Source organism: Saxophila tyrrhenica (genome assembly GCF_035928015.1).
Source record: "Saxophila tyrrhenica strain CCFEE 5935 chromosome Unknown scaffold_10, whole genome shotgun sequence".
Taxonomy (NCBI): domain Eukaryota; kingdom Fungi; phylum Ascomycota; class Dothideomycetes; order Mycosphaerellales; family Extremaceae; genus Saxophila; species Saxophila tyrrhenica.
Genome location: NW_027041742.1, coordinates 520,376 through 536,155, shown reverse-complemented (window position 1 = coordinate 536,155; position 15,780 = coordinate 520,376). Strand labels below are relative to the sequence as shown.

Here is a 15,780-nt window from a genome sequence, read left to right as displayed (position 1 = left end):
AAAGCTCCGACAACTTCCGAGCTGGTGGAAGGTTGGGATGGACAAGCAGAGCGCTACGACGCATGGACATATCGATGTCCTTGACTAGTCCGCAAGCATCGGCCGTCTGGGCATACAACGACTTGAGATGAAGCATTGACTGATTTCGATGGATGCGTATATCTCGAGCGAACATCTACGTACGACCCAAAGCTTCCCAGCACATCTCCAACACAGACGGCTCGTCCCAACGCCCCTACCGAATGCAGACAGTTAACCTTCCACCTTCCCAAGGCGCACCCGCAAAGCCTTGCCAGTATGTGCTGGTGTTGACTCAACAACCTCTCCCGAGGCAGCATTTGTCGATGCTTGCCTGTCCCCTCGCAACATCCTCATCCCAAAGTCCAAGCTGCCTGCCGGTGCTGCGCTCCCGTAGCTTGAAAGAGTGGCCTCTGTCCTGCTGAACCCCCCAGATGCCGCCGGAGCGCGTATGCCACGAGCGAGGCCGTCTGCTGCCGTTTGCGGGCTCAGCGTCTTCGAGCGGTCCGCATTGAAGGAAATCGAGCCGCTGATGTTCAGCAAGCGGTCGTCGTCTTATTTGTCTTTTCATGCTTGAGATAATGATATCGTTGTTCTTCGTCGGCGTTTCCTTCACTCAGTGCTTCGAGCTGGCCTCCGATTTAGGATTCGACGTGACCGACATCGAAGACGAGGAGCTAGTCGAGCTTGTCCTGGATTGACTACCCGACCTCCGCCTCTCCTCCTCCTTCGCCTTCTTGAAAGCCTTCCACTTGGCGGCTTGAGCCAGCTCATCGGCACCCATCACGTCCGGGCTGGATGGGCGGGAGTTGCTGGCTTCGAGGTATTTGTCGAGGAAGTGGTCTTCCCAGGCCATGTCGACGGTTGATAGGTATACGGCGTTGTTTGAGACGGTTGCGAGGTCTTTGAGACTGGTCTGGTTTTCCTTGAATGTGCTAGAAAGCGATCAACTGCTGTACTTTGGAGGCAGGTAGCTCGTTCAATATCTATACGCACCTGAAGTGATCGGCAGCCCGCGGTATATATCACTAGACCAACACCTCCCGCCAAACCACACATCTGCCTAAAGCCTAAGTTCTAATCGCAGACCTTAGGTCCAGCCTTGTCCACCGTTGCGTGTCCAGTGTCCATCGGACGATCATGCCGCTTCACATGCAATGCAAGGCGCGCTCACAAAGCATTGCACAGCAGACGTGCATGGAGCTAATGCCACTACAACACCTCCTATTGGTGGAACAGAAGTTCAATCGAAGTAGGCGTCTGCCGACGAGGCGAAGGCGGTGATGACTGCAGGCTCGTAAGGCGTCGATGGGATCGCGCGGGCTTCCGAACAGGTTTTTGCTGGTTCGTTTGATCGTGTTTGTTGCAACGACGGTCGAGGTGTTCTCGTATCTGAGTTGGGTTGGAGAAAAGCTCTTGTTGTTACACAGGCTACTGCTCGTTCATATCTCCATGCCATACCAACATGACAGAAGACGCTCCCAGCAACAGTGCTTCCACCCCCGGAACCACACATCACAAACCGCTGACCCATCCACCCGCACCTCACCCATCCTACATCCTGCATCCTGCATCCGGCGCCGACGCCAGCCATCGGTCGACCGTCCGAGTCCTCTCGTTAAAGTACCGGCGGTAAGGCATAGCGTCAACTTCAGCACCATACTACCAATGCACAGTAGCATCGCTTCCACCATCCCCCTCGTTCCCGTGTCCCGACAGCCTTGCGAGTAGTGCAGCTCTGCCAGCCCTGTGGGTGGAAAGCCCCGGCAAGCGCATAAGGCGTACTGTCCCAGCGTACTGTCCCAAGTGCCCCAGCAGAGATTTTTGCTCCAATCTCGACCCGTCTCGTATCTTCTTGTTGTTGATGGACGGGGTGTGACGCGCCACCGTTTACTCTCCTACTCTCCGTCCATACCGTCGAGAGACGTCCGTGTCATACAGTAGCAGCCGTCGTCGTCACGTCGTCATGTCGTCCGGGTAAATGCAATCTTATCACCATCGTCACCGTCCAGACCATGCTATCCCGTCCGCCGTCATCACCCTCGTCAGAGACTGCCATAGCCGCACGACCGTCGCGAGGTGCTGATTTCGAAGCTGCGAGGCTGTCTTGACAATCAACTCCTCCCCACCTCCAACCCAATACGACGTTGACAATTCTCTCCTTTCACACTGGAAGAGGAAGTCCGGAGATAGCACAAACGTAAATACGACTGACAACCTCTCCTCAAGCATCTAGTCGCCATCCATAGGCCTGCTATCCCTAAAAAGCACACCACCTCTAAACCCACGCTCTAGAACGGAAACCATCAGCAAAAAGACTTTCATGACCGCCTGCAGCAAAGCAACCCGTAGTCCTCCCTCGTCATCAAAACAACACAACGCCATGCAGTGGTATCATATCATGCCATCCCGCCCATCCCATTCATCTATGCCATCCCACCCAAACCATCATCACAACGTAATACTCAAACCTCCCGCTCCCTCTCCTTCTTCTTCCTGAGCGCAGACACAATAGGCGTCTTCACCCTCCGTCCCCCCCTCTCCCTCTCCCTCTCCTTCTCCCTCACCCTCGCAGCTTCCACTTCCTGCTTAATCTGCGCCTTCGCCGCTTCACGGCGCTCTCTGTGCCGTCGTTCCCGGTCGTAGGAGGGGAGAGCGGTCGTGCCGGCCGAGTGCTCGGTGTCGGAGGACACGTTGCTAGCGCTCGCCGAGGGCGTGTCGCCGGCGTCGGAGGCGCGGGAGGTGGGGAGGGCGCGGCGGAGGGAGTCGCGGAGGGATGTGACGACGCCGGAGGAGCCAGGGCGGTTGGCCTCGCGGTCGCGGTCGCGGTTGTGAGTGAGGGAGGGGTCGGAGGAAGGGGCGGAGGTAGCGGTGGAGAGGGAGGGGGTGATGTTGTAGAGTCTTGTCGCCAAGGCGGGATCCTCCTCCTCCTCCTCCTCCTCCTCCTTCACCACCTCATCATCCGGCGAAACGACCGTCCACTCCCGTGACAGCGACGAGAGATGCGAAGTCGGCGCTACCCTCTCCGCCAACGTATCCAGCGAAGAACCCTGAGGCGTCACCATAGGAAACTCATCCCCGCTATCCGGAAGGCTGTTGCTCGGCTGCAGCTGATCAATCAGCTCCTCCCAGCGAAACGACAGAGCGCTATTCGGTCGTTCGGCCCGCTCGGCGCGGCTGAGACATTCCTGCGTGCGCTTCGACAGCTTGGTGCAGATTTCGTGGAAAGCGGTGAGCTCGCCTTCGGAGGCCTTGATGGCGGCCATGAGCTCGGCGTGGGATTTCAGACTGGCTGTTGATCGTGCGGTTTCTTCTGTCGTCGCTTCGAGCCATACTTGCACGAGCTCTGCGAACGCTCGCGCTTGGTCGATAAGGTACGGTAGGCTTGGGAAGCCTTCCCGGCTCGTAGGAGGCAGCCGCTGCATAATCGTCATAGGCGTGGTGTAGCTCAGATTCGTTTCAGCAGAAACCACACCAGGCGGGTAGGTAGTCGACAGCTGCTTCGCGGTAGAGAACGTCGGACCCGAAACCGGGACAGGGACATAGCACATGTCGTCGATGAACGTCTTGAAGCTCTCCCGGCTCTGCGTGAGAAAGACGTTCATGTGCTCCATCCACGTCTCCTTGGCGCCGAAGGAAGCCATATTCGACAGCGTCTGCAGCGATTTGGCGATGAGGGTGAGGGTGCGGCGTGCTTTGGGTTTGATCTCTTCTGCTTGATCGTCAGCAAAACCCTCTGTATCCCACTTCATGAGGAAGTCTGACCTTTCAACAGCCCAAACAACTTCGGATTCAGAATCGCCGGGCAGAAGAATCTTAGAAACAAGAACCCCGACACACTGCTATAACTCACACTCCGCAAGAAATCCCCATACCTGTCCTCCGCACAGGCACGGATATGCCTAAAAATCAGCCTCAACTCCACGGGACACTGGTCCTTCGACGACACAATCGCCTGCCACACCTCCTTCGTCCAGTGCAGCAGCCGTCTCCAATTACGCTCTAAATCCGCGGGCGTGTTGACACGATTCGGATCGACTTCGCAGTCTGGTTCTTTCTCGTTGATCTCCTTGATCTTCGACGCGAGAGCGGCTTCCAGATACTCTTTCCCGACGCGGCGCATATGAATGTCCAGGCTCTTGGTCAATAAAGTGTTGCCGCGGAAGAGTAGGTTCGCTTCGAGAGTGGCGTTCTTGTTCATATCCCGCACAATCAACTCGCGGTCGGCGTGCAGACCCAGGCCAGGGCTGTCGTTGCTCGCGTCTGAGGCGACACGGCTGGTGTACCGCAGCCGAGTGATTGGAGTTTCCTTATGAATGCCGTCGATCTCGTCTTCGACGAGCGCCATCAGCCACTCGCCGACTTTGCCCGAGACTTGGAAGATGTTGAGCAAGCAGTCGCTCACGCGCTTCAGCTCGCTCGGGACGATCTGCGCGACTTGTAGTGTGAGACCGTTGCCGAATCGATGGAGCATCTCGCTGAGTGGTTCGTAGTCCTTCTCCATCAGGATCACGCCCTCGTTCATCCGCGTCTTGAGCAGGATTTCGCCGACCCGCTGGTTGAAGCTGTTGACGATGGGCCACCATTTCTCCACCTCCTTGTCGCCTTCGAGCTCGTGCAGGTAGACCTCCACTTTGCCGCAGGTCACATCGAACGTAAGTCCAGTGAAGCCGCCATGCTGATCGCTGGTAAACCCATACGCTTCATGCACTAGCTTACTCGCCGCCTGCTCTCTCGCATGTGCACTCTCAGGCGGCCGTCGCTTGATCAACACACTAACATTGCTGAGCACCGCCGGCAGGTCCAGAAACTCGAAGCTCTCGCCCCACAGCGGCGTCAGACCGTCGTACTTCACATTCGTCTTCCCTCTCGTCTCATCATCCAACAAAACTTCAGCGTAGTATCCATGTTGCTCTGGCTTCACATTCGCCGCATGCGCTCTCCCACCAGAAAACCCAGCTTCCGGCCCAGGATTGCTCGCAGTAGGCGGGAAGATCTTCGCCTCCACGATCCTAAAGTTCAGCGTACGCTCTAATCGAAACATGTCGGAGATGGTCGTCGCCAGCTTGTCATCCAGACTCCTCGTCGGCTGACTCTCCTCCTGCTCGTCCTGCGGTGGTGGGCCGTACAGCTGTGGTATCGTGAAAGCCCTCAGCAAGACGAACCAGACTTCGTACAGCACCCGATTCTCCAAGCTCAAGAAGATCGGCCGCACGAATCCCGGCTGGCTGTTCGAGTGTCCAGAAGTGTACTGCGGGTATATCGCAATGCAGTACTCGTTGTCCAGCACACTCGGATCCAGTCTCTGGATCGCACACCTGCTTAGCTGACTCAACTGCACCACCGATATCAGACTGTTATCCGCATCCGCATGTAACTTGAGCTCGCCATTCTCGCGCAACTGCCCACTGATCCTCCTCCATCGCCGTGAAGACTGCGATTGCATCCTATACTTCGCAGGTCTCCCACTCGCCGGCGAACCCACCGCAGCAGATCCAGGAGTGTTGCTGTACCCGACATTCGTGTCCCAGTAGATCATCGTGCCAATCTTGATTACCGGCGCCTCCTTCGGCGTGACGACAGACTTTCTCCGATCGCTGCGATTGCTATCCGCGCGATCTCGAGGTCGATCTCTCGCTGAAGAGGTCCTAGGCGGTAGTTCGGGCCTCGAATGATATCCAGCCGAAGTCGCAGAAGGCGGCCTGTGGCCATTCGCGCGCTCCGTGAGCGAAGGCTCCTTGTACTGCCACCATAACAACGCGGCGTACCAGGACTCCAGATCCGCCTGCGTCAGGAGCTTGAAGTGGATCTCCGTGTCTGAGTTGGGCAGCGTGACTTCCAGATACGACTGCTCGCCGTCCGTGTTGGGTCTCACGTTGCAACCTCCCAGCGCCGAGACAAGCGCGCGGTCCGCGCCATCGCCGCCTTTCGACTCGTACATCAGCCGCCCGGTGTCTTGCTCGATGTAGCAGTAGAGCTGATGCCAGGGATGGTCCGAAGCCCTCCTCAGCGATACGTGCCCGCTCATGCGCCCCTTAAGCACATTGCACAGGTGTTGTATCCTTCGCGGAGGGTTCGAGGTGGACGTCATGGAATTGTTCGCCGACGAGGTGTCGGAGGTCGAGCGTCTCCCTGTCTCACTCGGAGATTGCACGGGTGAGCTCAGCGACAGGATCGAAGGCGCTTCCGGCGGAGACGTGCTCGCGGGCACCGAAGCCAGATACTCCGCGCCGGAGCTCGGCATGTTGTTCACACTCCCAACCCTATTGCGACTGCTCCTCAACATGTGCGCGGGCTCACGCTCTCTCCTCCGCTCATCCAGCGTGCGGGTGCGCTGTCTCGGGACGCCGTTGTACGCATCTCCGTCGTAGATGCTGGTGGTGCGATTGCCATTGCTTGTTGGTGTTATTGTTGAAGGAGAGGAGGTCCCGCTTTTGCTCGAGCTCCTCGCCAGCATGCCAGTCAGACCCGACCCGTTGTGTCCACTTGGCAAACTGCGCGACTCCCGCTCCTTGACCAATCTCCGACTATGTTTCGAGGAGCGCACCCCTGGCGCCGCGGGTCCGGTGAGGGCAGCCGGGCCTCCGATAATCGTCGTGGTTGTCGTGCCTAGTATCTGCCTCCGCCGTGCTGATGCTGACGCGGTGCGCGGGAGGAAAGCCTCCTCGAAGCTGTCGGTGCTCCTCTCCGGCAGCGAGCTCTCCTCGTCCATGGCGGCGTCGCTGTCTTCGGGTGTCACAGGCCTGATTGTCGCGCCCAGCAGGTCGGGCTCGTCGATGCTCGTGGAACCATTCTGCTGCAGGGCCAAGCTTTGACGGCGGGTGGTGTCTCGTGGGCTGACAGCGCCTGTCGTGCGTTCGGCGCGCAACCACTCGGCGTAGAGGGAGTCCTCGGGTCTTCGTCGATTGTCAGCGTCGTTCCACCGCCTGCGCCGCCGCTCAGAGGCCTCCATCATCTCCCGTCTCTTCTCTCACACACGCCTAACCTTATTGCTGACGGCGCGGGGAAAATGGGCTGGCATTCAGCCGCTCGCTGATTGGGGCTCCTGCCGATCCTCACTCGCACCTGCCGTTCGAAGGTCTGGCCGGGTGCGCATGTCGTAGCGTTCAATCACGCCTACACTTCTCGCAATACAGCAGACAAGTATCCAGGCAACGTGAATATCTGAAGTTGCATTCAATGGGCCCACAAATCCTCCGGGCCCCGGCGTGCTGGCGTGCCCACGACTCAAGCAACATGCTTGCTTCCTTGCCCTGCCCGTGGCGCAAAAGAACCCAGTAGAACTACCCACATGCCCATCCCGCTCCACCTCCAACCGACAGCGAGCCCTCATCCCTACAATCGCAAGTGGTGGCCCAACACTCGCGCCACCAACGCAGGTACGCCCTGCCTTCCCATGGCTCAACCCCAAGCCAGCGACAAACCTACCACTCTTCGGTTCTCCAAGCCAAGGATACCGCCCTGAAACCACAAGCTCGCCAGAACAACAGATCGTCTCGGCACTGCAGCCAAACGAACAGGCTAAGCAGGCCCAATCCCCGCCTTTCGAAATCACCGCCTCGACAGGGGGGATGGGGATGCGATGGAAACGCTGATCTTCTTCCGCCACTCTCCACTCTCCACGTTTAAGTTCTTGTTGGTTCTGGTCTGACTTGGTTCTGGCTGTGCTGGCGGCGAGTGCGGATTGCCGAGAACGACGATGTTGTTTGCTGAAGATGAATACGTATCGTACCCGTTCGGCTCCGACACGCTGTGACGAGGTACTGTACTGTTCATTCCAAGGCAGTCAAGGCAGTGAAGACGGTGTACGATGCAGATCTGGCATTCCGTACAACGATAGCCTACGAGCCTACGAAGATAAGATATAGTAGGTAAGCTTGTAAGGTATTCTCCAAACACAGATAACCAGACGAAAACACTCGACCGCAGATCATCCAATATCCATCCCGCCGCCAGCCCACGCCAGACCGTTGAAAAGTCGGGGAAAGGCCTGCAGGTACCTAGGTATACATGTACTTGCGTGACCTGGGCACTCCATGGCATGGCATGGCATGTATGTTGAACGCAAAGACACACTTATCAACAAGGTCTCGATTGCTTGCTTGCTAGCTAGCTAGCTAGCTGCAAGAGATAGATAGCATAGCCTGCTCAGCTATACCCATCCAAAGTACCAAGGCCACATCAGTTAAGGTAGCCAAGTATGCAGCCATCCAAATCATCCCAAGTCTTCTCGAAATTCCAACAGCCTTTCATTTCCAACATCCCCCCTCTCACCTCCCCTCAGGTCCAGTTCTGGTCCCAGATATCCACCCGTAAATCATCCTCACGAATTTCCCCGACTCCGACTCCCCCCACCCACCTCCTCAGAAGACCCCACCGGACTCATCCCCGCCCCTCTCCCACCAGCCTGCTGCAAATCCCCACTCGCCGTCTTCCTAACCGCCTGCCGCATCGTCTCGATCGTCAACTCGCTCTGCTGCGGCGGAGAACCCTGCTCCACTCCACCACTAACACCAGGCGGAGGGGTGGTAACACCTCCCCCACTCAAAGTCCGACTCTGCATCGACCCCGGACTCCGTGGCGAGCGTAGCGGTGACGCCGCGCGCGCTTCGTTTTGGAAGGACGAGGGGAGGGAGGCGATGTGCAGACTGTCGCGATTCCCGCCTGCGTCGGAGAGGGCGGAGCCGGAGGGCGCGGCGTGCTCGCTCTGCACGACGTCGGCGAAGGAGATGAAAGAGAGGCGGCGCACGTCGTTGGGGTCGAGTTGGCCGTAGTTGCTGGCGCCGTCGTCATCAGCGGCTGCGGGGGCCGGGGCGATGCTGGAGTGGTGTAGCGAGCTGGCGTGCTCTGAGTCCTGGGATGCTGCGTGCTGTAGCGGCGGGGTCTGGAGCTGCGTGAGATCCGCTTGGCTGGACGAGCCTTCCAGCACAGCCGGGGCGGCCGGTTGGTGCGACGCGGACATGACGATGCTGACTTCGTCTGCATTCAAATTCTCGCTCGTGATGGCCTGCGCGGAGGCTTCGAGGGCGGGCGGGATGTGGTCTTCGGTGATGACGTGGGAGGGGATGTGGGCTTCGGTGTCGTCGGTTAAAGTGGACATCTGCACCGGCTCTTGCACGCTGCGCTCGAAGATCTCGCTCGACGCCGGGGAGTGCAGGCGTGGGGAGCCAGAGCGGAGGCGGGAGGGGGATGCGGCGGCGTTGGCGACGGAGGGGTAGGGATGGCGGGAGGGGGTGGTGGGGATGGGTGGGGGTTCTGCCGACTGCGGTCTCAGGTCGGCTGGTGCCTTGCCGGGCGAAGGCGGTCGCATTGTCGACTGCTGTGCCGTGGGCTGGAGATTTGAGCTGGTACTCGACGATGTTGCCGCCGCCATGTCCCTCTGCTCCTCCATCTTCCTGCCCAGTCCCCAGAACTTCCGCTTCCCAGTCTTCGGGTCTTTCTCTTCCGCGGCACCGTCCTGCTCGCCTCTTTGCTCGGATATGATCAGCGGCGTCGCCGAGTCCTGGGGCGTGACAGCGTCGTACTGTGTTGGTTCTGGAGGCATGGCCGTGGAAGCATGCGACTGGTATTATTACCTGGGTAAGTCGTCCCCGCGGAGCACTGTGCTTCTCGATCAAGCGAGAACAGCTGGTAAAGGCTCGCGCGTCGCTATAACTGCTGGATAGCCATGTGCTGCTAATTGGATTGTCCTGGCAGTACTCACTGAGCGAGCGACGGTGACTACAAGACTAGGTCTAGTCGGGTAGAAGGCGAAGTGAGGAGGAGCACCGCCATTGAGGCAGGTGACCAGAGTGACGTCGTGCCGCATTCAGGGTTCAGCGTGTTGGCCACAACGGGACTGTGGGACAATCTCAAACACTGTCGATCTTCCTCTACCTCAATCTCGCATTTGATACGAGCGTTTGATCGTCTTGCGACATGAGTCGCAGTGTAAGAAGGGAAGAGAAGGTGGGTGGTATGAAGGTGGTATTGCTTCAACAGCCAGCTAGACCAGCGTGAGTGGCCAGCCAGGCCATGCTCGCTATGTAGACTCGCTCAAAACGCAGTGTAGCAGCAACGGCATCTTCTTTGAATGCTTGCCATGCCCATCAATGCTCAGTATCATATCTTCATCTCCTCGTAGCCGTGTAGCGCCGCCCATCCAGCCGTGTCTAGCAGAGGCCATCCTCCCCTAGCCTAGCACGTCCGCCTTGTGGTATACGCGCTCAATCAAACATCTTCGCATAAGCCTTCCTCTCCTTCGCCTTCCGCTCCGCCGCCTTCTTCTTCACCTCCGCCAACTCCCTCTGCACCGCCCCATCCCCGGGCACCAACCTCCCGGCCTCCTCCAAACACCGCAAAGCCTCCTCTTCATTCCTCGTCTCCTTCGCCGCCAGCGCCTTCCGGTACAAAGCCTTCCCTTTATCCCCATCCGTAATACCTTCAACCCCGATCGCCTTGTCCGCCGACCCCGCCGCGTCCCGGTACTGCTGCAGCTTCAACTGCATCTGGCAGCAATTGTTGTACAGCGCAATCTTCAGCCTGCTCAACTGCTGCGCCATATCCGCCGGATCCCCCTCCAGCGGCGTGGGGTACTCCTGCAGATACCGGATCGCTTTCTGGTACTTCCCCAGCGCCAGCTTCGCATCCCCCCCTTTAAACGCCTGACTCCCCATTCCCTTGACCTCCGTCGCAATTCGCACAATCTCCGTCCCCTTCCACTCCTCCCCCGGCCCCAGCTGATCGTCGGGGTAGTCCTCATACGCATCCCCCGTCGCATCCGGCGTCTTCTTCACAAACTCCCCCACATCCTCTCCCTCAGGCACCTCCCCACACTCCTCAATCACACACCGCGCTTCGGGAACATCATTCGCTCCCACAGCCGTGTTCTCCACCTGCCTCACCACGCTCTTCCCCCCCACCACCTCGCCAAAAACAACATGCTTCCCGTCCAAATGCGGCGTCGGCACCGTGGTAACGAAAAACTGACTCCCATTCGTCCCCGGCCCCGCATTCGCCATGCTCAGCAAAAAAGGCTTCTCATGCTTCAGTTCAAAATTCTCATCCTCAAACTTCTCCCCGTAAATACTCTCCCCGCCCGTGCCGTTGCCCTCGGTGAAATCCCCGCCCTGGATCATGAAACCTTTGATCACGCGGTGGAAGGTGCTGCCGGCGTAGTGCAAGGGTTTGCCGGACGCGCCGGGGCCCTTTTCGCCGGTGCAGAGGGCGCGGAAGTTCTCGGCGGTTTTGGGGACGACGTCGTTGTAGAGTTGGAAGAGGACGCGGCCGGCTTCGGTGCCGCCGATGGAGATCTGGAGGGGGTGGTTAGTGGGTGAGGAAGGTGGTGAGGGAGGGTGTTGGTGGGTGTACCTTGAACCAGACGTGCGAGCGCTTTGCGGCGCCGTTGGTTGCCATTGTTGCCGTGGCAGTTGGGTACGATGTGTTGTAGAGCACGTGAGTGAAGAGTGGTGTGTACGCAAGTGAGCGTGGTGTATGGAGAGGTTGGTGTTGTAGTGGTTGTTGTCAAGTGAAAGTCAAGGCAGATGTTTCGAGAAATCTTAAGTGGGGCTTCACATGCAGGTACATCGAAAGCACATGTGGCAGCACTGAAACTGTCAGCCAAAATAATACCTTTTGATTCTGCCAACTAGGTCCTATTCACCACTGGTCTTCACTCTGATCAAGCCCAAAGGATGCATCAAGCCGCCCAAACACTCGTGATATCAAAATCCCCCACAGCCGTGAAGCTCTTCCAACACATGCCGCCCAAGAACGAATACTTTTCATCACCGCCAAATCAATGCACACCCCCACTCTTCACTTCCCCAGGCCCATGATGCTCCTTCCTCTCCGCAGCCCCATGCGTAGCCTTATGCCCACTCTCATCCTGATGATTATGCGGCAGCTTCGGCGACGACACACCCGCAGCAGCGAGATGCACATGCTCGGCAACGTGCACCTGGCCCGCGCCCTTGTCGTTCATGTGCGCGTGCTCCAAGATCTGCGCCGCCTCCTTCGCGGAGCTGGCCTCGGTCATCCGCTTGAAGTCGTCCCACTCGGTGACGGCGCCGAGGGCGCGCTTCATGTGCTCCGTGACGATCTGTAGACCGTAGACGTAGGAGGCGTTGACCCAGCCGAAGCTGCAGTACCAGTCAGTATCAGCATCAAAGATGAGGGGTGATGGTCCAACGTACCCTTCCGTAGCCACACCCTTGAAATCCGCTCCTTGATTCCCATACTCGGCATCGACGACATGCGAGTTTGTTTTCTTCGTCACGTCGTACTTCTCCACCACCACACCGTTGAAGTCGACAAACGCCTTGGTGCACATGTAGATCCATCGGTAAGCCAGCCTCTGCGCGTCTTCCTTAAAGCCGTATCGCAGCAGGCCAGTCCATGCCAGGATCTGCTGTGGTGCCCATCCGTAGGGGTAGTCCCACTGGCGGGATGGGCGGTCCTTGTCAATGCGTCCACGTGACCTGAACGTACCGGAGACCAGACCGCCGTGGACTTCGAAGAGAGGCAGAGCTTTCTGGACCATAGTGAGCGCTTGTGCGGGCGTGGCTGCACCCGCCCACATAGCCCAGAAAGTGGTGGCGGATTCGTAGCCAGTCTGCTCCCTCTTGACGGTGTTGTAGTCGAAGAACATGCCCGTGTCCTCGTCCCACATGAGCTCATTCATGGTTTTGCGTCGCTTGGCGGCGCGGCGTTCCCAGACTGCAGACGTCTCGATCGTGGGCTTGCCGGGCACCTGCCACTCTGGTGGAATCTCCAGCCGGTCGCCGAAGAAGAAGCGAATGGTGCGACAGATATCGGACTCAATCTTGTAAAGCAGAGAGTTCAGGTCGACGGTCGCAAGGTGGGCACTAACCTTCTCCAGGCGGTAGGAGGTGTCGTGGCCGGACTCGCGGACGGAGCGGTCATGGAGTAGGTACTGGTCCAGCTCCGGCTCGAAGACACGGCCATAGTTGTATGCCTCGATGAACTCTTGGAACGTCATTCCATGCTTCTCCGTGTATTTTCTGAGGACGGGGTAGAAATGAGTAGACTCGGTCTCCGGGGGAATGCCGCGACCACCTGGCACGTATCGGGAGAGACCAGAGACCGGGTCATAGCGTGGCTTTGACATCCATGTTTTGTAATAGTCTTTGATGGCGGCGAGCATAGCGGTCCTGAGGAACTCTGTGCTTCGAGCTCGATCCTCTTTGATGTGCTCGTAAACGCGCAACGCCATGTCGGAGAGGAAGGGTGGCTGCGAGCGACAGAGGTAGTATGTCCGGTTCGCGTTCAAGATCTTGCCGTAGTGGCGGATGCAGAAGCAGAAGTGTCTCACCATGGATTCACCGAGCTCCGGCTTGCCATTGACGAGTAAGCCCAGGGTCTCCATGTAACTGTCCCAGCCGTACAGCTCGTTGAAGCGGCCGCCAGGAACAACAAACGGCAGTCCTCTGTAGTCGGGCTTGCCTTCAGGCGTGTCAGCCACCCGCTCCATCTCAATCGCGAGTAGACCGGGAGCTTCGTTCAGATCTCGGACGTAGTCATCGTCGCCAGGTTCCTCGGCAAGCCACATCACTTCCAGCCGCTCCTTAGGATGCTCTTCTGCGATTCGCTTGTAGTAATGATACTGCTCGGGTGCCCCACGAGGGATGTATATCCGTGGTCGAGGCTCTTTCGTCCAATCCTTGGGATCGCTGGCGACCTGAAAGACGTTCCTACCATCGATGCGCCTCGTGAGATTGGCCCAGAACAAGTCCTTGATCCGCCGCGACAAACGGTTCACCGGGTTCTCGTTGAGCCTGACCTCATCCAACTCGATCTGCTTGCGGCCGTACTTTTGTGCAAGGGACAGCTCTTGCAGTAGATTGCTGAGCATGTATGTCCCGCGAATGTCGAAGCGGCGATAGCCTTCCGAGGAGACCGTGGGGAGCGAGAACGACTTCGGTCCACGGTCTTCTATGGTGATTTGATCATTGTGGTCTGTATCTTCGTGCTTCCTCAGATTGTCGAGTGTCTCGTCGACGTCGAGCAGGTAGCGACGAGGTGCTCCGCCCGGCACATCTGTCCTTACGATTAGTATGGTCCCTCAGCGTGAATACGCATGCGGCAGCCGTACCTTGACTCCCTCGTCTACCCGGATGCCGATAGGCCTCTACTCTAGAGAGTGCTGGATCGTGCTATTTGGGATCATGTGTCAGTGACTGACATGTGACATAGCTCCTGGTGGAGAGGACTCATGATAGACGTACCTCCGAGTATGTACGGCTCTTGCCAACCTTCCGACCGCCATACGAGGTGCTGTAGTACTTGTCTGGCGCTGCAAACGGGTCGAACTCGACGGAAACCTTGCGTGGTTTGCTCTGCTTGGTCGTGGCTCGAGGACTGGTAGGGGATCTCTGCACGCTCATGCTCTGGGAGGGCTGAGGTAGAGTCGGTGGATTGGAGGTGATTTCGGCGGGCTTCAGAGCCTCCGCGCGCTCGGTGTACCTGCAGTAGGTCTAGAGGGATGATGTCAGGTAGCAGAGGTGTTCTGGACCGCGAGGTGGAGTTCCCCGCGAAAGTTGGGAGAAGGACAAAGAAGTGCAGAGTAAAAGTCGGAACAATGAAAGAGTCTGAGGCAATCTTAGTGGTATAGTGAGGCGGGTGACGCGGACTGGGTGGCGGCGGTGACTGTTGTTCTCGAGGCTGTCCGCTGGTGAAGAGGGTCAGCAGGCGCAAGGCCACTCCTACATATCATCACTCCTGCTGCTACATTCACGGCTGGCTCGAGGGCGAGGCAGGCGGTGTGCTCGTCGGCAGCTGCGTCGACCCCTCTGGCAACTCCTTCGTCGCAGTGAGGAGCCAATGGCTGCAACCAGCACCATCCCAAGGTCCCGATAGGTATGATGTTGATGTTGCGTGACACGAGCCCGCCGACGCCGAAACATTTTTCTCGGCCCATGCAGGGTCTCGGCTCAGACAGCCCATTGTCTAGCCTCCACCCCTTCTAAAGCCCCTCTCTTGTAGCTGTGACCACCGCGATCTCATCGGCCCACGAGCATCTGGCATTGGTTTGGGAGAAAAAACAACCACAAAGCTGCTCAAGGATCCAAAACATGCAGCGATGCAGATGCCCGCGGAGCCCTTCCGACCCGCCAGGATGAACGGGGGCGTCGACTACTGCTGTGTAACGCGAACGCCGCCACTCTACTCGCCTACGGGCCCTGCAAAATGCAAAACATTTCCAATGCAATGGCCATTCCGGGGCTCAGAGGCGGTTCGCTTATGTACATCCGGCGAGGGTCAGAAAATGCCGACGACACGAGCGTGACGGGGAGAGTCGACCTCACTTCCACCTGCGCCACCAGCAGTATTGGACACCAGGACGATGCACGGGAGGTCTGCACACCATGTCAGAACGCCTGCGGACGCCTCTCCGGTAGTTCATACACCAGCTGATAGGCAGACGCGCGAGACCGTCGAGCATGCGGCTACTGCTGAACCAGATCTTGTCAAAAAAGTGAGATGGCTGAGTACCCGGGCTACTGGACTAGCACGCCTTCACTTCAGTATTTACATCATGGCTGACCGCTGAGGCGGCATGGTTCGATGCTGTCTCGTTTGGGCATCCAATAGCTACGACAACCCAGCTGATGCAGCGCTGCGTGTGGCGGTGAGATCAGCGAGCGCGTAGTGAACAGAAGCAGCAGAATGAACCGAGTGCGTGAACTGGGTCGGGCCACCAAAGATCTACCATCATCCTGAGGATACTTCGGTCATTACGGTTCACACACCTGCTTGCACGAT

General features: G+C 58.1%; 5 protein-coding genes across 5 annotated transcripts; all 5 read right to left on the bottom strand.

Annotated features, from left to right (window-relative positions):
* Positions 1-634: 634 nt before the first annotated feature.
* LTR77_006733 (uncharacterized protein) lies at positions 635-874 on the bottom strand (the record flags this gene model as incomplete). Its single annotated transcript, XM_064803974.1, has 1 exon — positions 635-874. One exon carries the CDS (start codon positions 872-874, stop codon positions 635-637), a length of 240 nt encoding a protein of 79 aa, XP_064657775.1.
* A 1,609-nt stretch (positions 875-2,483) lies between these two features.
* BUD2 (GTPase activating factor) lies at positions 2,484-6,970 on the bottom strand (the record flags this gene model as incomplete). The annotated part of the gene is made up of 2 exons (XM_064803973.1): positions 2,484-3,730; positions 3,784-6,970. 2 exons carry the CDS (start codon positions 6,968-6,970, stop codon positions 2,484-2,486), a joined length of 4,434 nt encoding a protein of 1,477 aa, XP_064657774.1.
* A 1,371-nt stretch (positions 6,971-8,341) lies between these two features.
* LTR77_006731 (uncharacterized protein) lies at positions 8,342-9,562 on the bottom strand (the record flags this gene model as incomplete). The annotated part of the gene is made up of 1 exon (XM_064803972.1): positions 8,342-9,562. One exon carries the CDS (start codon positions 9,560-9,562, stop codon positions 8,342-8,344), a length of 1,221 nt encoding a protein of 406 aa, XP_064657773.1.
* A 661-nt stretch (positions 9,563-10,223) lies between these two features.
* Positions 10,224-11,412, bottom strand: CPR6 (peptidyl-prolyl cis-trans isomerase cpr6; the record flags this gene model as incomplete). The annotated part of the gene is made up of 2 exons (XM_064803971.1): positions 10,224-11,309; positions 11,368-11,412. The coding sequence occupies 2 exons, from the start codon at positions 11,410-11,412 to the stop codon at positions 10,224-10,226; spliced, it is 1,131 nt and encodes a 376-aa protein (XP_064657772.1).
* Positions 11,413-11,794: 382 nt separating this feature from the next.
* Positions 11,795-14,402, bottom strand: NTH1_2 (alpha,alpha-trehalase nth1; the record flags this gene model as incomplete). The annotated part of the gene is made up of 4 exons (XM_064803970.1): positions 11,795-12,137; positions 12,192-14,055; positions 14,111-14,171; positions 14,244-14,402. 4 exons carry the CDS (start codon positions 14,400-14,402, stop codon positions 11,795-11,797), a joined length of 2,427 nt encoding a protein of 808 aa, XP_064657771.1.
* Between the last annotated feature and the right edge of the window lie 1,378 nt (positions 14,403-15,780).